The sequence below is a fragment of the Pelophylax lessonae genome (genome assembly GCF_965119305.1).
Source record: "Pelophylax lessonae genome assembly, chromosome: 6".
NCBI lineage: Eukaryota > Metazoa > Chordata > Amphibia > Anura > Ranidae > Pelophylax > Pelophylax lessonae.
This window is the reverse complement of record NC_138773.1, coordinates 325,747,971-325,772,678: the sequence shown is the minus strand read 5'-3', so window position 1 is coordinate 325,772,678 and position 24,708 is coordinate 325,747,971. Positions and strand designations below refer to the sequence as shown.

Genomic DNA, 24,708 nt, shown 5'->3' with positions numbered 1-24,708 from the left:
GAGAATACCTGTTAGCGCCACCCTCCATGACAGATTTAATGTGATCTTCCTAGGGGATAACTGAGAAAATTCTGAGTTAGTACCTGGTTCCTATGTTTCCACAAATCCTCCATGACTGTAGGTTTTAAGTGATCATCATGGAGGACTAGGAAAATTGTGGGTCAGTATCTACTTCCTATGCTTCCACACATCCTCCATGACGGTAGGTTATGGGTGATCATCATGGAGGAGGACTGGGAAAATTATGGGTCAGTATCTACTTCCCGTTTCCACAAATCCTCCATGATGGTACGTTTTAGGTGATCATCATGGAGGAGGACTGGGAAAAAATATGGGTCAGTATCTACTTCCTATGTTTCCACAAATCCTCCATGACTGTAGTTTTTATGTGATCATGGAGGATGACTGGGGAAAATACGAATTAGTAGCTTATAAAACTTTTCTAGTAAAACTTCTACAATCTGACCAAACCGGCAAGTTCATTTTACTGTCCCTAAGGATGACTGAAGGAAATGTGATTTAGTATCTGGTAACTTTTCCAGGAATTTTCCATGACAGTAGGTTTGAAGTGACCTTCCTGGAGGATGAGGATATTTGTGAGTTAGTACCTGGCTATTATAATTCCACATATCCTTTATAAGCATTCTGAAAGACGACTGGGAAAAACGTGAGTTAGTATGTGATAACCATCAGGGATCCTCCATGACAGTAAGTTTCATGCAACCGTCTTGGATAATGATTTAGGAAACCGAGTTAGAGCCCAGAAACTAGAGTACCACAAATCCTTCATGATGGTAGGTTTTATGTAAATCATCCTGAAGGATGACTGTGAAAATTGTAAGTTAGTACCTGCTAGCATCTTTTCCTTGACTCCTCCATGACAAAGGGTTTTATATGACTGTCCTGGAGGATGACCGGGAAAACTGAGACTGTACCTGGTAGCGCCATTTCCAGATATCCAATCCTAAAACAAGGCTTCCTGTGGCCTAACTGGAGGATGACTGGGAAAATTGTGAGTTAGTACCTAGGTACTGTATTTCCACAAATCCTCTGACGGTAGGTTTTATACGACCGTTATGGAGGATGACTGCGGAAAATGTGAGCTAGTAGCTTAGTTCTAGGAATCCTCCACAATTTGACCATCCTGACAAGTTATATTTGACCATCCCGAAGGATGACAAGGAATTGTGATTTAGTGTATGGTAACTTTTTCAGGAATCCTCCAAGACAGATTTCATGTGAACTTCCTGGAAGATGACTGGAAAAAGTGAGTTAGTACCTGGTTACTATATTTCCTCAAATCCTTCATGATCATCCTGAAGGACAACTGAGGAACATGAGAGTATCTGATCAGGAATCCTCCATGACGTTCTGGAGGATGACCCGTAAAACTGAGAATACCTGTTAGTGCCACCCTCCATGACAGATTTCATGTGATCTTCCTCGGGGATAACTGGGAAAATTGTGAGTTAGTACCTGGTTCCTATGTTTCCACAAATCCTCCATGACTAGTTTTTATGTGATCATGGAGGATGACTGGGGAAAATACGAATTAGTAGCTTATAAAAAAACTTTTCTAGTAAAACTTCTACAATCTGACCAAACCGGCAAGTTTGACCGTTCCCCAAGGATGACTGAAGGAAATGTGATTTAGTATCTGGTAACTTTTCCAGGAATTTTCCATGACAGTAGGTTTGAAGGGACCTTCCTGGAGGATGAGAATATCTGTGAGTTAGTACCTGGCAACTATTCCACATTTCCTTTATGAGCATCCTGAAGGACGACTGGGAAAAACGTGAGTTAGTATGTGATAACCATCAGGGATCCTCCATGACAGTAAATTTAATGCAACAGTCTTAGATAATGATTTAGGAAACTGAGTTAGAGCCCAGAAACTAGAGTTCCACAAATCCTTCATGATGGTAGGTTTTATGTAATCATCCTGAAGGATGACTGGGGAAATTGTGAGTTAATACCTGGGAATGTCATTTTAAAGGAATCCCCCATAGTGGTGACCATCCTGGAGAAGGCCTATGGAAATTTTGAGTACGTATCTGGTAAATTGTCTATTTCCAGGAATTCTCCAGGACAGTCACATGAAACCTGCCATCCTGGAGGATTACTAGGGAAAGTGTGGGTTTCCTTTAAATAATCATTCTGGAGGTATTCTGCCTACAGTCTGGCACCTCGAAAAATAACCTCAGTGACTGTCCTGGAGGAAGAATGGGACAATTAAGTTAGCACAAGGTAGTGCCTTTACCAAGAATCCTCCATGACAGTATGTATTTTGTGACCTTCTTAGAGGATAACAGGGGAAATTGTGAGTTAGTAACTAGTAATTACATTTTCACAAATCCTTCATGACAGGTTTCATGTGATCATCCTGGAGCATAACCAGGGAAATGCAAGTTATCTGGTAACTATTCTATGAATCCTCCATAATGATAGGTTTTCCTTGGTATAATCCCGGAGGATGACTGAAGGAAAATGCGATTTAGCATCTGGTAACTTTTCCAGGAATCCTTCAGGATGAAAGTTTTCATGTGACTTTCCTGAAAGATTACCAGGGAAATGGTGTTAGTAACTGGTAACTATATTTTCCCAAATTTTCCATGCATGATAGTAGATTTTATGTGATCATACTGAAGGATGACCAGGGAAAATGTGAGCTAGTATCTGGTAACCTTTCCAGGAATCCTCCATGACAGTAGACTCCATGTGATCATTCTGAAGGATGTCTAAAAGGAAAATGTGATTTAGTACGGGGGAACTTTTATAGGAATCCTTCATGATGGTAGGTTTCATGTTACCTTCCTGGAGGATTGCCAGTGAAATTGGGAGTTAGAAACTGGTAACTATATTTTAACAAATTCTCCATGACGGTAGATCTAATATGATCATACTGCAAGATGACTGGGGAAAATGTGATTTAGTAAATGGTAACTTTTCCAGAAAACTTCCATGATAGTAGGTTTCATGTGATCATCCTGGAGGATGACTGAAGGAAAATGATTTAATATCTGAACTTTTCCAGGAATTCTCCATAACATGAGAAATTGTGCGTTAGCACCTAGTAAAGCCCAATCCAGGAATCATCCAGGACAGTCACATGAAACTATTTGTCATCCTCCAGGACGACAAGTTTCATGTGACTGTTTGGGGGATTCCTCGAAAGGGCGTTACTAGGCGCTAACACAATTTCCCATGTCATGGAGGATTCCTGGAATACAGCATTTCCCCAAAAATAAGACCAGGTCCTATATTAATTTCTGCTACAAAAAATACCCTAGGGCTTATTTTAGGGGGATGTTTTATCTGTGGCTACAGTCTTCTCTCTCCCTCTCCCCATCATAACATCTTTAAATTCCAAAAATATGTAATCCGTTTTGTAAAAATGTTATATAAATGTCTAGGGAGTCTCACTTTGTAACTTTGTTGACAAAAATACTGTATTTACAGCGCCGTTGGGCGCTCACGTGATCTGTCGGAGCTCTTCTTCCCCGCTCCGAACACTGCCGAGGGAAAGGCTGAGATGCCTGCCGACGTCAGCCCCACTCTGAACACTACAGAGGGAGGGGCCGCTGACGTCAGCCAGAAGGAGAAGATCTCCAGCTGGTCACGTGAGCGCCCAGCGGCTCTGTAAATAAGGTATTTCCGACAATAAAGTTACAAAAACGGGGAAACCGTGGACATTACATAACATTTTTACAAAACAAATTATATATTTTACATGGACTTTACTAGGACTTATTTTCGGGGAAGAGCTTATATTACAGCCCTACCCGAAAATCAGGATAGGTCTTATTTTCGGGGTAGGGCTTTTTTTCTGAGAAACACGGTAGTTACCAGATACTAAATCACATTTTCTATCTGGTAACTTTTCCAGGAATCCTCCATGACATGAGAAATTGTGTAAGTACCTAGTAATGCCCTTTCCAGGAATTCCCCAAGGACAGTAACATGAAACTTGTCCTGGTGGATGACAGATACTAAATCACATTTTCTATTTGTCTTCCTCCAGGACAACAAGTTTCATGTGACTGTCCTGGAGGATTCCTCGAAAGGGCGTTACTAGGTGCTAACACAATTTCTAATTTCATGTAGGATTTCTGGAATACCGTGCTACCCTGAAAATAGGACCGGGTCCTATATTAATTTCTGCTACAAAAAACACACTAAGGCTTATTTTAGGGGGGTGTCTTCTCTGTGTCTGTCTTCTCTCCCCCCATCATTATGACATCTTTAATCCAAAAAATATGTAATCCGTTTTGTAAAAATTGTATATGTCTAGTGAGTCTCACTTTGTAACTTTATTGTCAAAAATACCCTATTAACGGCGCCGCTGGGCGCTCACGTGATCTGTCGGAGCTCTTCTTCCCCACTTCAAACACTGCCGCGGGAAAGGCCGAGATACCTGCTGACGTCAGCCCCACTCTGAACACTGCAGAGGGAGGGGCTGCCGATGTCAGCCGGAAGGAAAAAGAGAAGATCTCCAGCCGGTCACGTGAGCGCCCAGCGACGCTGCAAATAAGGCATTTCCGACAAAGTTACAAAAAGGAGAAACCGTGGACATTATATAAAACATTTTTACAAAACGTATTTTCAGGTTAGGGCTTATATTGCAGCCCTACCCAAAAATCAGGATAGGTCTTATTCTTGGGGTATTTTTTCTGGGAAACACGGTAGTTACCAGATACTAAATCACATTTTCTATCAGGTAACTATTCCAGGAATCCTCCATGACATGAGAAATTGTGCGTTAGCACCTAGTAAAGCCAATTCCAGGAATCCTCCATGACATGAGAAATTGTGCGTTAGCACCTAGTAACACCCTTTCCAGGAATACCCCAGGATAGTCACATGAAACTTGCCATCCTGGAGGATGACAAAAGGAAAACGTGATTTAGTACCTGGTAACTTTTACAGGAATCCTCCATGACATGAGAAATTGTGCGTTAGCACCTAGTAACGCCCCTTCCAGGAATATCCCATGATAAATTGTGCATTAGCACGTAGTAACGCCCTTTCCAGGAATACCACAGGATAGTCACATGAAACTTGCCATCCTGGAGGATGACAAAAGGAAAACGTGATTTAGTATCTGGTAACTTTTCCAGGAATCCTCCATGACATGAGAAATTGTGCGTTAGCACCTTGTAACGCCCTTTCCAGGAATCCTCCAGGACAGTCACATAAAACCTGCTGTCCTGGAGGATTACTAGGGAAAGTCTGGCTATCCTTTAAACATTCATTCTGTCTGGATGTCTTCCATCCGGCACCCCGCAGGATCCTCATCACTTACCCGCAGTCGATCCATGAGATTGTGGCTCTTCCTTTCACGTCCTGGGCCACGTCCGACAGAAGTTTCAGCTGACGTTCGGCCCCCTGAGCTGCAAGGCAAAGAAACGGATAGAAAACTTTCACAACATTAAGGCAGTGACATTCCTAAAAAAAGAGGACCTGTCAGAATAAAAACTGTACAAGCTTCCAGAATGGCAAGTCAGCAGGCACGTCATGTGCCAATCAACGGGCTGTATCTTGTCAAGGTTCGGGATTAAAGTATCCAATCCCAGAGCGGTAGTAGAGACCCCCCATATTGATATTCTGGAAGGTGTAAAGAGACCTGGCCTGCAGAAAATAAAGAAAACAAAGAACCCCCCCCCCCCCCCCCAAAAAAAAAAAAAAAAAAAAAAAAAGACCCTTCTCACAAAGTGAGGGGGAGATGTATTAAATTACAGACCCTAAATTCTCACACAGTGGGGGGAGGGGGGTGTATTATATCACAGACCCTCAATTCTCACACAGTGGGGGGGGGGGGTGTATTATATCACAGACCCTCAATTCTCACACAGTGGGGGGGGGGGGAGGTGTATTATATCACAGACCCTCAATTCTCACACAGTGGGGGGAGGTGTATTATATCACAGACCCTCAATTCTCACACAGTGGGGGGGGAGGTGTATTATATCACAGACCCTCAATTCTCACACAGTGGGGGGGGAGGTGTATTATATCACAGACCCTCAATTCTCACACAGTGGGGGGGAGGTGTATTATATCACAGACCCTCAATTCTCACACAGTGGGGGGGGGTGTATTATATCACAGACCCTCAATTCTCACACAGTGGGGGGGGGTGTATTATAACACAGACCCTCAATTCTCACAAAGGGGGTAATATATCGCAGACCCTATATCCTTAGGGGAGGTGTACTAGATTGCAGACCCTCAATTCTCACACATCGGGAGGGGGGGGGGAGGGTGTATTAGTGTATTATAATAAACCCTCAATTCTAACAGTGGGGGGGAGGTGTATTATATCACAGACCCTCAATTCTCACACAGTGGGGGGAGGTGTATTATATCACAGACCCTCAATTCTCACACAGTGGGGGGGGGGGTGTATTATATCACAGACCCTCAATTCTCACACAGTGGGGGGGGGTGTATTATAACACAGACACTCAATTCTCACAAAGGGGGTAATATATCGCAGACCCTATATCCTTAGGGGAGGTGTACTAGATTGCAGACCCTCAATTCTCACACATCGGGAGGGGGGGGGGGGAGGGTGTATTAGTGTATTATAATAAACCCTCAATTCTAACAGTGGGGGGGAGGTGTATTATATCACAGACCCTCAATTCTCACACAGTGGGGGGGAGGTGTATTAGATTGCAGATCCACAATTCTAACAGTGGAGGAAGGTGTATTATAACACAGGCCCTCTACTCTCATACAGTGGGGGGGTGCATTATATCAGAGCCTCAATTCTCACACTGTGGGGGGAGGTGTATGCTAACATCCCCTCAATTTTCACACAGTGGGGGGGTGTATTATAAACACAGACCCTCTAAACTCACCTGACTGGGAGTACAGGACCAGTACATTGTTTCGGGTTCGGAGAAGCTTCTTGAAGTCTTTGTGGTCGTTGATCTTCTCGATGAGCGGAGAGATTTTAAATGCGGCATAACAGAGCGGGAGGAGAATCTGGAAGACAGAAGAGGAGACGGTTGTACTGAAATCTGCAGACAGACTTCATTTCAGATCCATCAATGTAAACAATAGATCGAATGAAATAAAATGTAACCGGCATCTTCATTACAATGAAATCAATGCAACGTAACCAATTTCATGTAACAACTGTCCTCAATGTAATGTAACCAATATAACCACTGTAACCAATAGAATGTAACCAATATAACCACTGTAACCAATAGAATGTAACCACTGTAATGTAACCAATGTAACCACTGTAACCGGCGCCCCCCCCCATGGACAGGGGAGGACCTAAAGAAGACCTGTCATAATAAAAACTGTACAAGCTTCCATATTGGTAAGTCAGTGAGCACATCATGTGCCAATACACGGGCCGCACCCGATTGTGATTCCGCTCACGTGCACCACGAAGTATCGAATCCCGGGGAGGGGGGGGGGGGGCATATTAATATTCTGGAAGGTGTAAGGTGACCCGGCCTTCAGTCCACATAAATCAGCTCAGCGGCACCTTGTGAGAGAAGTTTAATATTTACCGTTCCAGCGGGCTGTGACCCCAGTCCTGGCACTCTGGAAGAGCTCCGGGTGCCGCTGCCACCCAACAATTCGAAAAGAAAAGATTTGAGGTGGAAGGTAAACATTACACTCCTCAGAGAAAAGGAGGGAGGGGGGTGATTGGGGTGCAGAACCCAGAGTTAGGCTTTTAACTATTGAAGTCTGTTAAAGGAGCAGGCGGTATGATCTGCCCCATGGGGGGGGTTGGGGAATTGTAGTATGGGCCTCAGATGGAAGTATTTTAATGCCAATCCTATAATTGGGGGGAGGGGGGGGTTGTACTACAATAGACCATCTAGTCTTACTTTGAAGGGGTATAATATGAACCCTCTAATCTCATTTAAAAGGGAGTCCATTATAATATGGGCCCATTAACTTTATTCAGGGGATACATTGTGAGTGTCTACTGAATGTTCTTTCCTGGGGAGCACAGACAGCTCTTTATCTGTCCGACCTGGATGAAGTTTCCCTCCAACCTGGCTGTATGATGTGTCTGGGGTTCCCATCCCCCCAACCTTCCTGTAAGAGGTGTCCTGGGGGGGGGGGGGGGGGGGGGGGAGTTCCATTCCACCAACCTCACCACATGACAAGTTTTTTTTGGGGGGCATCCCCCCAAATATTTAAAGAAGCGTCCGGGGTTCCCATTCCTCTGACCTCACTGTATGAAGTGTCCAGGGTTCCCATTCCCCAAAACTCACCATAAAAAGAAAAAGGAGGTCAGCGTGTCCATCCCTCAAACCTCATCACAAGAATTCATAGTTCCTTTTCCTTCAATCTCACTGCCTGGGTGTCCCCGTCCCTCCGACCTCACCATATAAAGAGTCTGGGGCTCCCATTCCTCCAACCTCACCATATGTTGGGCTACCCATCCCTCAACATCACAAGAAGAGTTCATGGATTCCTTCTCTCCAACCTCACTGCCTGGGAATCCCATCCCTCACCATATGAAGAGTCCAGATTTCCCATCCTCCAACCCCATATTATAAAGAGCCTGGGGATTCCATTCCTCAAACATCACCATATGAAGAGTCTGATGGTTCCCATCCTTCACCATATTAGGAGTTCTGTGTTAACATCCCCCTGACCTCACCATATGAAAGTCTAGGGTTCCCATCCCTCCGACCTCCCCATATGAAGAGAGTCTGGGGTTCCCATCCCTCCGACCTCCCCATATGAAGAGAGTCTGGGGTTCCCATCCCTCCGACCTCACCATATGAAGAGAGTCTGGGGTTCCCATCCCTCCAACCTCACCATATCAAGAGAGTCTGGGGTTCCCATCCCTCCAACCTCACCATATCAAGAGAGTCTGGGGTTCCCATCCCTCCAACCTCACCATATCAAGAGAGTCTGGGGTTCCCATTCCTCCGACTTCACCATATGAAGAGAGTCTGGGGTTCCCATCCCTCCGACTTCACCATATGAAGAGAGTCTGGGGTTCCCATCCCTCCAACCTCATTGCATGAAGAGAGTCTGGGGTTTCCATACCTCACCATATGAAGAGAGTCTGGGGTTCCCATCCCTCCAACCTCACCATATGAAGAGAGTCTAAGGTTCCCATCCCTCCAACCTCACCATATGAAGAGAGTCTGGGGTTCCCAACCCTCCAAACTCACCATATGAAGAGTCTGGGGTTCCCATCCCTCCGACCTCACCATATGAAGAGAGTCTAAGGTTCCCATGCCCATCCCTCCGACCTCACCATATGAAGAGAGTCTGGGCTTCCCATCCCTCCGACCTCACCATATGAAGAGAGAGTCTGGGCTTCCCATCCCTCCGACCTCACCATATGAAGAGAGTCTGGGGTTCCCGTCCCTCCGACCTCACCATATGAAGAGAGTCTGGGGTTCCCGTCCCTCCGACCTCACCATATGAAGAGAGTCTAAGGTTCCCATCCCCATCCCTCCGACCTCACCATATGAAGAGAGTCTGGGCTTCCCATCCCTCCGACCTCACCATATGAAGAGAGAGTCTGGGCTTCCCATCCCTCCGACCTCACCATATGAAGAGAGTCTGGGGTTCCCATCCCTCCGACCTCACCATATGAAGAGAGTCTGGGGTTCCCGTCCCTCCGACCTCACCATATCAAGAGAGTCTAAGGTTCCCATCCCTCCAACCTCACCATATGGAGAGTCGGGTACCCATCCCTCCGACCTCACCATATGAAGAGAGTCTGGGGTTCCCATCCCTCCGACCTCACCATATGAAGAGAGTCTGGGGTTCCCATCCCTCCGACCTCACCATATGAAGAGAGTCTGGGCTTCCCATCCCTCCGACCTCACCATATGAAGAGAGTCCGGGGATCCCATCCCTCCGACCTCACCATATGAAGAGAGTCTGGGGTTCCCATCCCTCCGACCTCACCATATGAAGAGAGTCTGGGGTTCCCATCCCTCCGACCTCACCATATGAAGAGAGTCTGGGGTTCCCATCCCTCCGACCTCACCATATGAAGAGAGAGTCTGGGGTTCCCATCCCTCCAACCTCGCCATATGAAGAGAGTCTGGGGTTCCCATCCCTCCGACCTCACCATATGAAGAGAGAGTCTGGGGTTCCCATCCCTCCAACCTCGCCATATGAAGAGAGTCTGGGGTTCCCATCCCTCCAACCTCACCATATGAAGAGTCTGGGGTTCCCATCCCTCCGACCTCACCATATGAAGAGAGTCTGGGGTTCCCATCCCTCCGACCTCACCATATGAAGAGAGTCTGGGGTTCCCATCCCTCCGACCTCACCATATGAAGAGAGAGTCTGGGGTTCCCATCCCTCCGACCTCACCATATGAAGAGAGTCTGGGGTTCCCATCCCTCCGACCTCACCATATGAAGAGAGAGTCTGGGGTTCCCATCCCTCCGACCTCACCATATGAAGAGAGTCCGGGGGTTCCCGTCCCTCCAACCTCACCATATGAAGAGAGTCCGGGGGTTCCCGTCCCTCCGACCTCACCATATGAAGAGAGTCTGGGGTTCCCATCCCTCCAACCTCGCCATATGAAGAGAGTCTGGGGTTCCCATCCCTCCAACCTCACCATATGAAGAGTCTGGGGTTCCCATCCCTCCGACCTCACCATATGAAGAGTCTGGGGTTCCCATCCCTCCGACCTCACCATATGAAGAGTCTGGGGTTCCCATCCCTCCGACCTCACCATATGAAGAGAGTCCGGGGGTTCCCGTCCCTCCGACCTCACCATATGAAGAGAGTCTGGGGTTCCCGTCCCTCCAACCTCACCATATGAAGAGAGTCCGGGGGTTCCCGTCCCTCCGACCTCACCATATGAAGAGAGTCTGGGGTTCCCGTCCCTCTAACCTCACCATATGAAGAGAGTCTGGGGTTCCCATCCCTCCGACCTCACCATATGAAGAGAGTCCGGGGGTTCCCATCCCTCCGACCTCACCATATGAAGAGTCTGGGCTTCCCATCCCTCCGACCTCACCATATGAAGAGTCTGGGCTTCCCATCCCTCCGACCTCACCATATGAAGAGTCTGGGGTTCCCATCCCTCCAACCTCCCCATATGAAGAGAGTCCGGGGGTTCCCGTCCCCCCAACCTCACCATATGAAGAGTCTGGGGTTCCCATCCCTCCAACCTCACTGTATGAAGTACTCCATGTTCCCATCCCCCGCCTCGGTTGTATGAAGTGCTGCTCAGCATACACAGGGAATCATGCAACTCATCACATCAATAATTACTGACAATAAAAGGCAACACAAACATCCCTGAGGGATCAAAGAAAATTCTGCACAATACATCTAATAGAGCCAGAATAACCGTCGGCAATGAAGAGGTGACATCCGGCAATTTACCAGAACAAACAAAGATGGGGGCGGCTTATTATCGTATAATAATAAAATAGAAGAATAATTCCAAAGAATCCCCCGAGGGAGAAAATAACGGGAACCAAACCAAAAAAAAAGTCCACACTCCAGGCCCAAAAAGACGTTTATTTGCCTCCCCCACCCTTCTTTCCCCAAACAGTTTCCTGTTCCTGGTGATTGGCACAAATACATTGTATCTCATTCTGTACAGATATGTGTGCTGGGGGGGTGAATGATACAATGTATGTGTGCCTGGAGAAGGGGGGGGGGTGAATGATACAATGTATGTGTGCCTGGAGAAAGGGGGGGGGGGGTGAATGATACAATGTATGTGTGCCTGGAGAGGGGGGGGGTGAATGATACAATGTATGTGTGCCTGGAGAAAGGGGGGGGTGAATAATACAATGTATGTGTGCCTGGAGAAAGGGGGGGGTGAATGATACAATGTATGTGTGCCTGGAGAGGGGGGGGGTGAATGATACAATGTATGTGTGCCTGGAGAAAGGGGGGGGGGGGGTGAATGATACAATGTATGTGTGCCTGGAGAAAGGGGGGGGGGGTGAATGATACAATGTATGTGTGCTTGGAGAAAGGGGGGGGGTGAATGATACAATGTAGGTGTGCCTGGAGAAAGGGGGGGTGATACAATGTATGTGTGCCTGGAGAAAGGGGGGGGTGAATAATACAATGTATGTGTGCCTGGAGAAATGGGGGGGGGTGTGAATGATACAATGTATGTGTGCCTGGAGAGGGGGGGGGGGTGAATGATACAATGTATGTGTGCCTGGAGAAATGGGGGGGGGTGAATAATACAATGTATGTGTGCCTGGAGAAAGGGGGGGGTGAATGATACAATGTATGTGTGCCTGGAGAAAGGGGGGGGGGTTGAATGATACAATGTATGTGTGCCTGGAGAATGGTGGGGGGGGGGTGAATGATACAATGTATGTGTGCATGGAGAAATGGGGGGGTGAATAATACAATGTATGTGTGCCTGGAGAAAGGGGGGGGTGAATGATACAATGTATGTGTGCCTGGAGAGGGGGGGGGGGTGAATGATACAATGTATGTGTGCATGGATAAAGGGGGGGTGAATAATACAATGTATGTATGCCTGGAGAAAGGGGGGGGGGGTGAATGATACAATGTATGTATGCCTGGAGAAAGGGGGGGGGGTGAATGATACAATGTATGTATGCCTGGAGAAAGGGGGGGGGTGAATGATACAATGTATGTGTGCCTGGAGAAAGGGGGGGGGGGGTGAATGATACAATGTATGTGTGCCTGGAGAAAGGGGGGGGGGGTGAATTATACAATGTATGTATGCCTGGAGAAAGGGGGGGGGGTGAATGATACAATGTATGTGTGCCTGGAGAAAGGGGGGGGGGGTGAATGATACAATGTATGTGTGCATGGAGAAGGGGGGGGGGGTGAATGATACAATGTATGTGTGCCTGGAGGAGGGGGGGGGTGAATAATACAATGTATGTGTGCATGGAGAAGGGGGGGGGGGGTGAATGATACAATGTATGTATGCCTGGAGAAAGGGGGGGGGGGGTGAATGATACAATGTATGTGTGCCTGGAGAAAGGGGGGGGGGTGAATGATACAATGTATGTGTGCCTGGAGAAAGGGGGGGTGAATGATACAATGTATGTGTGCATGGATAAAGGGGGGGTGAATAATACAATGTATGTATGCCTGGAGAAAGGGGGGGGGGGTGAATGATACAATGTATGTGTGCCTGGAGAAAGGGGGGGGGGTGAATGATACAATGTATGTGTGCCTGGAGAAAGGGGGGGGGTGAATGATACAATGTATGTGTGCCTGGAGAAAGGGGGGGTGATACAATGTATGTGAGCATGGATAAAGGGGGGGGGGTGAATGATACAATGTATGTGTGCATGGAGAAAGGGGGGGGGGGTGAATGATACAATGTATGTGTGCATGGAGAAGGGGGGGGGGGTGAATGATACAATGTATGTATGCCTGGAGAAAGGGGGGGGGGTGAATGATACAATGTATGTATGCCTTGAGAGGGGGGGGGGGCATTTCCTAATAGTCACTTTGATACAGAAGAAGATGCAATGTATGTGTCGGCACAGGGGTGCCCCATATAGCCTGGCCCCCCCAGCCGAAAGTGGACATCAGTCCCTTTCTCTGAAGCCTCAGCAGCACAAATGAATGAATAGGAATCGCTCTGAGGATTCAGGCTCATTCACAAACTGAAGCATAGTAAACCGTTTTCTATGCTTCACTGATGAATGGACACAGGGGTGAGTGGTACCGATCGCTCACTGTGTTCATTCAGGAAGGGAAGGTTGCCAGTAAAGTGCATATTTACCCCCCCCCACTCTTATTCTGAAACATCCCACATGCAGAAGCCGTCAGCAGGAGACGAGGGGAGGGAAGTCTGAAATGCTGCGCGGGGGGGGGGGGGGATAGGGGAACACGGGGGTGCCCGAACAGCAAATGGAAGGGGTGCATTTGCTAGGACCAATACCCCTGCAGTGCAGCGGGGGGGGGGGGGTAACTGGTAGATCTGCAGGGGGAGGCAAAAGATGATTAAGGTCTGCAATAAGGCAGTACAGCCGGTCCTCCAGCTCAGCAGGTATCTGGGCCCCCCCCTTTTGAACTGACGGGGTCCAGGCCCAGGACAGGAGGGCCGGCTGTACTGCCTTATCAGCAGCCCTGTGTGTGCAGCTCCAGTGTGCCATCGCAATCAGCACCTGCACTGGAAAGATGAAGGCAGCAACAGATGTCTGTAAAGCTAAATTTAACTGCACACCTAACCCTCCCCTTATATGAAAAGTGATTCACGTTCGGATCGCTTTTCAGAGGCGATTGATAGGCGGTGAGGAGGTGATGTGACGACGCTTCACTGCCCCCCTGAACCCGATTTTTGCTGAACAAAAACGCACTACAACCAAGGATGTGCATTGCACGCAGTAGCGGGGAACGCCCGGCATTTCCCTATTCGCTGGACCGGGTCGCATTTGGCAGGCTTGTCACCCAATGATCGCAATATGTTGGATCGTCTTTGTTGCGGCTGTGAACCGCAGCACATGGACACCCCTGTCTGCTGCCATTGGAGCCTAAAAAGGGGAGGGGCAAAAAAAAAAAAAAAAAATATCGCAGATCAACCGCGCGTCTAGCCTAATTGTGGAGGCGATTCCCCCTCACTTCCTGTCCCAGTCAGCTTGGTGTCACCAGGATCAGGGCCACTGATGGGGGTGCAGGCAGTAGTCCTGTAAGGGGCCCTCTTGCCATCAGGCAGGGGCCCTAAACAGAGCAATACGAGGCATCAGATGGCTGAGGTTACTCAGACTTGTAGCTTCTGTCAAACGCCCAATCAGACGCTGTCAGAGGGAGGTGGGGGCAGGTCCATGTGTGCTGTGAAGCATCCTATTGGACGTCTCTCTGCTCAGTCAGACCTGGATCTGTCTCCTACGGGTATCGGGGGGGGGGGGGGGGTGTAAAGGTTCCATGCGGCTCTGTGACAGTGCTGCGCAGCATTGCAAGACAAAGTGCTGGAATTTTGTATTGCTTTATTAGAGTGCCCCACTAGACCACCGGGAAATAGAAGGGATTTTCTACTGCTGCCTACTCAGCAACAGAAGCATGAATACTGGAAAAGGAATGACGTTTGCTACATTGTTGTAATCTGACCGACAACCAGCCTCAGGTTCTGCTCTCACATCTGACGGGTTAAAGGGAGAGATTTAATAGAAATTGGGCTTTTATTTCAGCAGGAGGCCGGCACTTTGAAGAGTGACACACGGGGCCCCAGCAGGCTCTCCAGTGCCGACACAAAAATGGGCCCCAGGGGGGGTAACCGAGGAACCCTTGTGTCGCAGCCCCCCCAGGAGAAGAGATCGCTCTGCAGTCACCCGGACAGACCGGTTCCTCCTGGATGGCTCGCCAGTTATTTCCTTCTGCCGGCACAACCCAAAAATCAATATTGACTCTTCGGGATGTTTGCACTGCGCTGGAGTTCTGCCGCCTTCCAGGGAGCACAGGAACCGCCGCCGGGGGAATCGCAACCCGCCCTGGAACGACCCGTGGAACCTACAGAAGATACAGTAGGGAAATAATGATCAGAGACTGGCAGCCCACGGGGCCGCCAGAGACTGGGGTACCGCCAAGGACAGCGGGGCCGCCAGAGACCGGGGTACCGCCAAGGACAGCGGGGCCGCCAGAGACCGGGGTACCGCCAAGGACAGCGGGGCCGCCAGAGACCGGGGTACCGCCAAGGACAGCGGGGCCGCCAGAGACCGGGGTACCGCCAAGGACAGCGGGGCCGCCAGAGACCGGGGTACCGCCAAGGACAGCAGGGCCGCCAGAGACCGGGGTACCGCCAAGGACAGCGGGGGCCGCCAGAGACTGGGGTACCGCCAAGGACAGCGGGGCCGCCAGAGACTGGGGTACCGCCAAGGACAGCGGGGCCGCCAGAGACTGGGGTACCGCCAAGGACAGCGGGGGCCGCCAGAGACTGGGGTACTACCAAGGCCAGCGGGGGCCGCCAGAGACTGGGGTACCACCAGGCAGCGGGGGCGCCGGAGACTGGGGTACCACCAAGGACAGCAGGGGCCACAGAGAGTGGGGGGGATACCAAAAAGGGATGAGGGGGCAAAAAGCGCATGGAAATACCACAGAGCACAGGGGATACCACAGAAGACCGGGGGGGGGGGGGGAGGGAGGTAACACAGGGGACAAGGAGGCGCAACACAGGATGGGTGGAGGAACAGAGAATGTGGGATGCCAGAAAAGGATAAGGGAGCCACAGAGGGCAGGGGGAATAAAAGAGGCTGGGGGGGGGGGGGGGGCATGGCAGAGGATGGGGGAGGGGGAACCACAGAGCACATCCACATAAGACGGGGGGGGGGGGTGAGGTCATATCACAGATTATGGGGGGGGGGGGGAGAAACCACAGAGGACGAGGGTGGGGATGCCACAGCACATGGAAGTAGCACAGGGGATACCACAAAAGACCGGGGGGGGGCAGATACCAAGGAGAGGGAAAGGAGAAGCAAAAGAGGATGGGTGAAGGGGAGGGGGGGGGGGCACAGATCATGGATGTACCATTAAGGATGAGGGGGCCACAGAGAATGGGGGAATAACAGAGGATAGGGAGGGGGAGTGCAACAGAACCACAGGGGATGCCAAAGGCAGGGGGGATGAGGTCATGTCACAAATTAAAGGGGGGGGGGGGGGAATACCACAAACGACGAGGGGACCACAGAGGATGGAGGGGGGGGGGGGAGAGAATGCTACAGAGGATGGGGGGACCCATAACCCTGAGAAGCCGGTCTCCACTCCTCTCTGTATCCCGAGACTCCATTTTCTGCTCTGGCAGAATTCTGCACTCCCCTCCGTCTCTTATCCCAGACGAATCATTCTGTAACGGAGCCGCAGAACGGAACGCGGGAGCCATCGGGGGTGTTTTAGGGGCGGCGTTCCCCGTCATCAGGGACTTCTCATGACCCCAGAAATGATCGGATATCACAGCATGGCAGGAATGTCTGACATCACAGCGAGCGATAAGGGGCCCCGGCAGAGTATTATATCCGCAGATACCCATCTCCTGCCCCGACGCGCTTCGTCCCATCGCCCTGCAAAATGGCGCTCCATCCGAAGAACAATGGCAGCTTTATCACATCTAAATACAACTGTTATGTTAGTGCATTACAGGTGAAAGTCACACAAGACCGCTAGAGACTGCCCCCGTATTACACGAGACCGCTAGAGACTGCCCCCGTATTACACGAGACCGCTAGAGACTGCCCCCGTATTACACGAGACCGCTAGAGACTGCCACTGCATTAGACGAGACTGCCGCCGCATTACGTGAGACCGCTAGAGACTGCCGCCGCATTACGTGAGACAGCTAGAGACTGCCGCCGCATCACACGAAACTGCCCCCGCATCACGCAAGATCGCTAGAGACTGACGCCGCATTATGCGAGACTGCCGCCGCATTACACAAGGCCACTAGAGACTGCCACTGCATTAGACGAGACTGCCGCCGCATTACGTGAGACCGCTAGAGACTGCCGCCGCATTACGTGAGACCGCTAGAGACTGCTGCCGCATTACGCGAGACCGCCGCTGCATCACGCAAGATCGCTAGAGACTGCCACTGCATTAAACAAAACTGCCCCCGCATTACACAAGGCCACTAGAGACTGCCGCTGCATTAGACGAGACCGCCGCCGCATTATGCGAGACCGTTAGAGACTGCCACTGCATTAGACGAGACCGCTAGAGACTGTAGCCGCATCACACGAGACCGCTAGAGACTGCCGCAACATCACACGAAACTGCCCCCGCATCACGCAAGATCGCTAGAGACTGCCACTGCATTAGACGAGACTGCCGCCGCATTATGTGAGACCGTTAGAGACTGCCACTGCATTCGATGAGACCACTAGAGACTGCCAGCGCATCACACGAGATCGCTAGAGACTGCCACCGCATTACACGAAACAGCCCCCGCATCAAACAAGATCGCTAGAGACTGCCACTGCATTAAACGAGACTGCCGCCGCATTACACAAGGCCACTAGAGACTGCCACTGCATTCGACGAGACCACTAGAGACTGCCAGCGCATCACACGAGATCGCTCGAGACTGGCGCCGCCGCATTACACAAGGCCGCTAGAGACTGCCACCGCATCACACGAGACCGCTAGAGACTGCCACCGCATTACACAAGGCCGCTAGAGACTGCCACCGCATTACACAAAACTGCCCCCGCATCACACGAGATCACTAGAGACTGAGCCCGTATTACAAGAGACCGCTAGAGACTGCCGCCGCATTATACGAGACCGCTAGAGACTGCCGCCGCATTAGACGAGACCGCTAGAGACTGCCGCCGCATTAGACGAGACTGCCGCCGCATTACGTGAGACCAATAGAGACTGCCACAGCATCGCTAGAGCGCATCACACAAAACTGCCACCGCATTACATGAGACCGCTAGAGACTGCCGCCGCATTATGCAAGACAGCTAGTGACTGCCCCCGTATTGCATGAGACAGCTAGAGATTGCCAGTGCATTACACAAGATCGCTAGAGACTGCCAGCGCATCACACAAGACTGCCGCCACATTACGTGAGACCGCTAGAGATTGCCCCCGCATTACACGAAATCGCTAGAGACTGTCGCCGCATTACGTGAGACTGCTAGAGACTGCCCCCATATTACACAAGACCGCTAGAGACTGCCGCCACATTATACGAAACCGCTAGAGACTGCCGCCGCATCACACGAGACCGCTAGAGATGGCAGCCACGGTACAGGAGACTGCCTGCTGTCACAGGGAATGAGTGAACAGACCGGTCGTCTTTGTTGGACTACAAGTCCCATCAGGAAGGGAGGAGGTGGATATCCGGGGGGAGGGGGGGGGGTGCTGAGAACTCTTCCCGATGCAGCGATATATACTCCACAAGTCCCTGCTGTCCAATCAGTGGCCCTCGGGCCCCACACAGCCCTTCACAGCCCCCGGCATTCGGTAGCCGGAGAATCTTCTTCATAAGGAGATGGAAGGTCAGTGACCTCTAGCAGTCTCGTGTTGCATGTTCCCAGTCTCTGATCGTCTCCTTGTTACATCTGCAGTCTCTGACAGTCATTTATCATACACTGAATGCTGTATGTGGTGGCCCTTTGGAGGGGCCACAGCTTAGCCTGCCCAAACCTCAGAGGCCGACATCCACTGCTGTCAGGAACCAGCAAAACTATACGGCCGATCCTCGCCTGCTTCTGCTGTGTAGATATGGAGGAAGAACATTCCAGTGTGGAAGGTGATCACATGACTGCACAGCCATTCACTGGGAAGATCAGTGTGCTGCTGTTCCTATGCCTCCTGCGCACCCCCCCCCACCTGCACAGCCATTCACTGGGAAGATCAGTGTGCTGCTGTTCCTATGCCTCCTGCGCACCCCCCCCCCCCCCACCTGCACAGCCATTCACTGGGAAGATCAGTGTACTGCTGTGTTTTTATGTCTCCTAATGGCAGCCCCCTGCATAGCCATTCACTGGGAAGATCAGTGTACTGCTGTTCCTATGCCTCCTGGGCACCCCCCTCCCCTCTACATAACATATCAGTTTACTACTGTTTCTATGCCTCCTGCACAACCCCCTGCATAGCCATTCACTAGGAAGATCAGTACACTACCATTCCTTTGCCTCCTGCCTATACCTCTCCCACAGAGCCATTCACTGGGAAGATCAGTGTGCTGCTGTTCCTATGCCTCCTGCGCACCCCCCCCCCTTTCTGATCCTTTCAGTAAATGGCTATGCAGGAGGGAGAAAGGGGGAGGGGTGCGCAGGAGGCATAGGAACAGCAGTACACTGATCTTCCCAGTGAATAGAGCTGTGGGAGAGGTTTCAGCAGGAGGTATAGGAACCATAGTATACTGGTCTTCCCAGGGAATGGCTATGTAATGGAAGGGGGGGGCTGCACAGGAGGCATAGAAACAGCAGTACACTGATCCTTTCAGTGAATGGCTATGCAGGAGGGAGTGTACTGCTGTTTCTATGCCTCCTGCGCAACACCCCCCCCCCCTCTCTCTCTCTACATAGCCATTCACTGGGAAGATCAGTATACTATGGTTCCTATATACCTCCTGCTGAAACCTCTCCCTCAGCGCTATTCACTGGGAAGATCAGTGTACTACTGTTCAAATGCCTCCTGTGCACACCCCTCCCCCTGCATAGCCATTTATTAGAACGTTCAGTGTAATTCTGCCTACTACTGACACCCCGCTGCATAGGCATTCACTGGGAAGATTAGTGTACTGCTGTTTCTATGCCTTCTGCTGAAACCTCTCCCACAGCGCTATTCACTGGGAAGATCAGTGTGCTGCTGTTCCAATGCCTCCTGTGCACACCCCTCTCCCTTCCCCTCCTGCGTAGCCGTTCATTGGAACGCTCAGTGCCATGCAGTTTTTATGCCTCCTACTGATATCCTCCTGCATAGCCATTCACTGGGAAGATCAGTGTACAGTTGTTCCTATATCTCCTGTGCACCCCCCCCCCATAGTCATTGACTGGAATAATCAGTGTACTGCTGTATCTATGCCCCCTACTGACACCCCCCCCCCCCTGCATAGTAAGTCATTCACCGGGAAGATCATTGTACTACTGTTCATATGCCTCCTGCTGAAACCCCTCCCCCGCACAGCCATATTCTGGGGGGGGGAATCAGTGTCCTGATGTTTCTTTGCCCCCGTTGACATGCCGCCCCCACCTCTTATACAGCTGAGAACAGAGATGATGTGATCATTTGGGGGGGGGGGGGTCATTATAGTTTCATGGAACCCCGAGACACCAAGCCAAGGCCCCGCCAGTTTCCCATGTGCGGGAGCACATCACAGAGCATAGCAGCGCTCTCCCGCGTTCAGCGCACCGGACATTTCTTTCGGACCGTTCCCAAGTGGCGGCGGACGGCGCACAGAGAATGCGATGCGAGTTTTACTGCGACAGCGCAAAGTGCGAATCAAACCGCATTCATAGAACCGGGCTGAGAAGGGAGACTCTCCGCTGCACAGAGGTGACAATGTAACAGATTATACAGGAACTGAGCGAGGACAGTTAAGGGGATGGGGGGGGGTCCCAAATCATGTCAAAATCTATGGAGGGGGAGGGGGCCCCAGAGTCTTCCTGCATTCCTCCAAGACTCTGTACAGGAATTGGAGAATTTCCAGGAAATGCACAAAACGTCAATCATCACATTACTGGGCGGAGACCGGATCTCTACACAGTGACATCACAGAGAAAACTTCATTGTGGGAGGGGCAGAGACACAAACTACTGCTGGAGATCTCAGAGACACTGAGCAGTGGGGGGGGGGGGGGAGACACTGAGCAGTGGGGGGGGGGGAGACACTGAGCAGTGGGGGGGGGGGGGAGACACTGAGCAGTGGGGGGGGGGGGGAAGACACTGAGCAGTGGGGGGGGGGGGGGGAGACACTGAGCAGTGGGGTGGGGGGGTGACACACTAAACAGTGGTGGGGGGGTGACACACTAAACAGTGGTGGGGGGGTGACACACTAAACAGTGGGGGGGGGGGTGACACACTAAACAGTGGTGGGGGGGGGGGGGTGACACACTAAACAGTGGTGGGGGGGGGGTGACACACTAAACAGTGGTGGGGGGGGGGGTGACACACTAAACAGTGGTGGGGGGGGGGTGACACACTAAACAGTGGTGGGGGGGGGGTGACACACTAAACAGTGGTGGGGGGGGGGTGACACACTAAACAGTGGTGGGGGGGGGGAGACACACTAAACAGTGGTGGGGGGGGGGAGACACACTAAACAGTGGTGGGGGGGGGGAGACACACTAAACAGTGGTGGGGGGGGGGAGACACACTAAACAGTGGTGGGGGGGGGGGAGACACACTAAACAGTGGTGGGGGGGGGGGGGGAGACACACTAAACAGTGGTGGGGGGGGGGGAGACACACTAAACAGTGGTGGGGGGGGGGAGACACACTAAACAGTGGTGGGGGGGGGAGACACACTAAACAGTGGTGGGGGGGGGGGAGACACACTAAACAGTGGTGGGGGGGGGGGAGACACACTAAACAGTGGTGGGGGGGGGGGGAGACACACTAAACAGTGGTGGGGGGGGGGGAGACACACTAAACAGTGGTGGGGGGGGGAGACACACTAAACAGTGGTGGGGGGGGGGAGACACACTAAACAGTGGTGGGGGGGGGGGGAGACACACTAAACAGTGGTGGGGGGGAGACACACTAAACAGTGGTGGGGGGGAGACACACTAAACAGTGGTGGTGGGGGGGAGACACACTAAACAGTGGTGGGGGGGGGGGGGTGACACACTAAACAGTGGTGGGGGGGGGGGTGACACACTAAACAGTGGTGGGGGGGGGGAGACACACTAAACAGTGGTGGGGGGGGGGAGACACACTAAACAGTGGTGGGGGGGGGGGAGACACACTAAACAGTGGTGGGGGGGGGGGAGACACACTAAACAGTGGTGGGGGGGGGGGAGACACACTAAACAGTGGTGGGGGGGGGGAGACACACTAAACAGTGGTGGGGGGGGGGAGACACACTAAACAGTGGTGGGGGGGGGGGAGACACACTAAACAGTGGTGGGGGGGGGGGGAGACACACTAAACAGTGGTGGGGGGGGGGGAGACACACTAAACAGTGGTGGGGGGGGGGGGAGACACACTAAACAGTGGTGGGGGGGGGAGACACACTAAACAGTGGTGGGGGGGGGGGAGACACACTAAACAGTGGTGGGGGGGGGGGGAGACACACTAAACAGTGGTGGGGGGGGGGGAGACACACTAAACAGTGGTGGGGGGGGGAGACACACTAAACAGTGGTGGGGGGGGGGAGACACACTAAACAGTGGTGGGGGGGGGGAGACACACTAAACAGTGGTGGGGGGGGGGAGACACACTAAACAGTGGTGGGGGGGGGGGGAGACACACTAAACAGTGGTGGGGGGGGGGACACACTAAACAGTGGTGGGGGGGGGGGGACACACTAAACAGTGGTGGGGGGGGGGGAGACACACTAAACAGTGGTGGGGGGGGGGGAGACACACTAAACAGTGGTGGGGGGGGGGGAGACACACTAAACAGTGGTGGGGGGGGGGGAGACACACTAAACAGTGGTGGGGGGGGGAGACACACTAAACAGTGGTGGGGGGGGGGGAGACACACTAAACAGTGGTGGGGGGGGGGAGACACACTAAACAGTGGTGGGGGGGGGGAGACACACTAAACAGTGGTGGGGGGGGGGGGACACACTAAACAGTGGTGGGGGGGGGGGACACACTAAACAGTGGTGGGGGGGGGGGAGACACACTAAACAGTGGTGGGGGGGGGGGAGACACACTAAACAGTGGTGGGGGGGGGGGGGAGACACACTAAACAGTGGTGGGGGGGGGGGGAGACACACTAAACAGTGGTGGGGGGGGGGGGAGACACACTAAACAGTGGTGGGGGGGGGGGGAGACACACTAAACAGTGGTGGGGGGGGGGAGACACACTAAACAGTGGTGGGGGGGGGAGACACACTAAACAGTGGTGGGGGGGGGGAGACACACTAAACAGTGGTGGGGGGGGGGGAGACACACTAAACAGTGGTGGGGGGGGGGAGACACACTAAACAGTGGTGGGGGGGGGGGAGACACACTAAACAGTGGTGGGGGGGGAGACACACTAAACAGTGGTGGGGGGGGGGGGAGACACACTAAACAGTGGTGGGGGGGGGGAGACACACTAAACAGTGGTGGGGGGGGGGAGACACACTAAACAGTGGTGGGGGGGGGAGACACACTAAACAGTGGTGGGGGGGGAGACACACTAAACAGTGGTGGGGGGGGGGGAGACACACTAAACAGTGGTGGGGGGGGGGGAGACACACTAAACAGTGGTGGGGGGGGGGGAGACACACTAAACAGTGGTGGGGGGGGGGAGACACACTAAACAGTGGTGGGGGGGGGAGACACACTAAACAGTGGTGGGGGGGGAGACACACTAAACAGTGGTGGGGGGGGGAGACACACTAAACAGTGGTGGGGGGGGGAGACACACTAAACAGTGGTGGGGGGGGGAGACACACTAAACAGTGGTGGGGGGGGAGACACACTAAACAGTGGTGGGGGGGGGGGAGACACACTAAACAGTGGTGGGGGGGGGGGAGACACACTAAACAGTGGTGGGGGGGGGGGGAGACACACTAAACAGTGGTGGGGGGGGGAGACACACTAAACAGTGGTGGGGGGGGGGGGGAGACACACTAAACAGTGGTGGGGGGGGGGGGAGACACACTAAACAGTGGTGGGGGGGGGGGGGAGACACACTAAACAGTGGTGGGGGGGGGGGAGACACACTAAACAGTGGTGGGGGGGGGAGACACACTAAACAGTGGTGGGGGGGGGGGGAGACGCACTAAACAGTGGTGGGGGGGGGGGGGGAGACGCACTAAACAGTGGTGGGGGGGGGGGAGACACACTAAACAGTGGTGGGGGGGGGGAGACACACTAAACAGTGGTGGGGGGGGGGAGACACACTAAACAGTGGTGGGGGGGGGGAGACACACTAAACAGTGGTGGGGGGGGGAGACACACTAAACAGTGGTGGGGGGGGGAGACACACTAAACAGTGGTGGGGGGGGGGGAGACACACTAAACAGTGGTGGGGGGGGGGAGACACACTAAACAGTGGTGGGGGGGGGGGAGACACACTAAACAGTGGTGGGGGGGGGGAGACACACTAAACAGTGGTGGGGGGGGGGGAGACACACTAAACAGTGGTGGGGGGGGGGGAGACACACTAAACAGTGGTGGGGGGGG

At 52.2% G+C, this 24,708-nt stretch overlaps 1 protein-coding gene across 2 annotated transcripts in view; it reads right to left on the bottom strand.

Moving 5' to 3' along the window:
* The window catches only part of PDIA5 (protein disulfide isomerase family A member 5), a 116,544-nt gene that overhangs the window by 90,067 nt on the left and 1,769 nt on the right, over positions 1-24,708 (bottom strand). For both annotated transcript variants that reach the window (XM_082260979.1, XM_082260978.1), the window contains exons 2-3: positions 6,864-6,990; positions 5,303-5,390 (exon numbers count right to left, since the gene is read on the bottom strand). In XM_082260979.1, the coding sequence (XP_082117105.1) occupies positions 5,303-5,390; positions 6,864-6,990 (215 nt within the window). The remainder of the gene's footprint in view (positions 1-5,302; positions 5,391-6,863; positions 6,991-24,708) is intronic.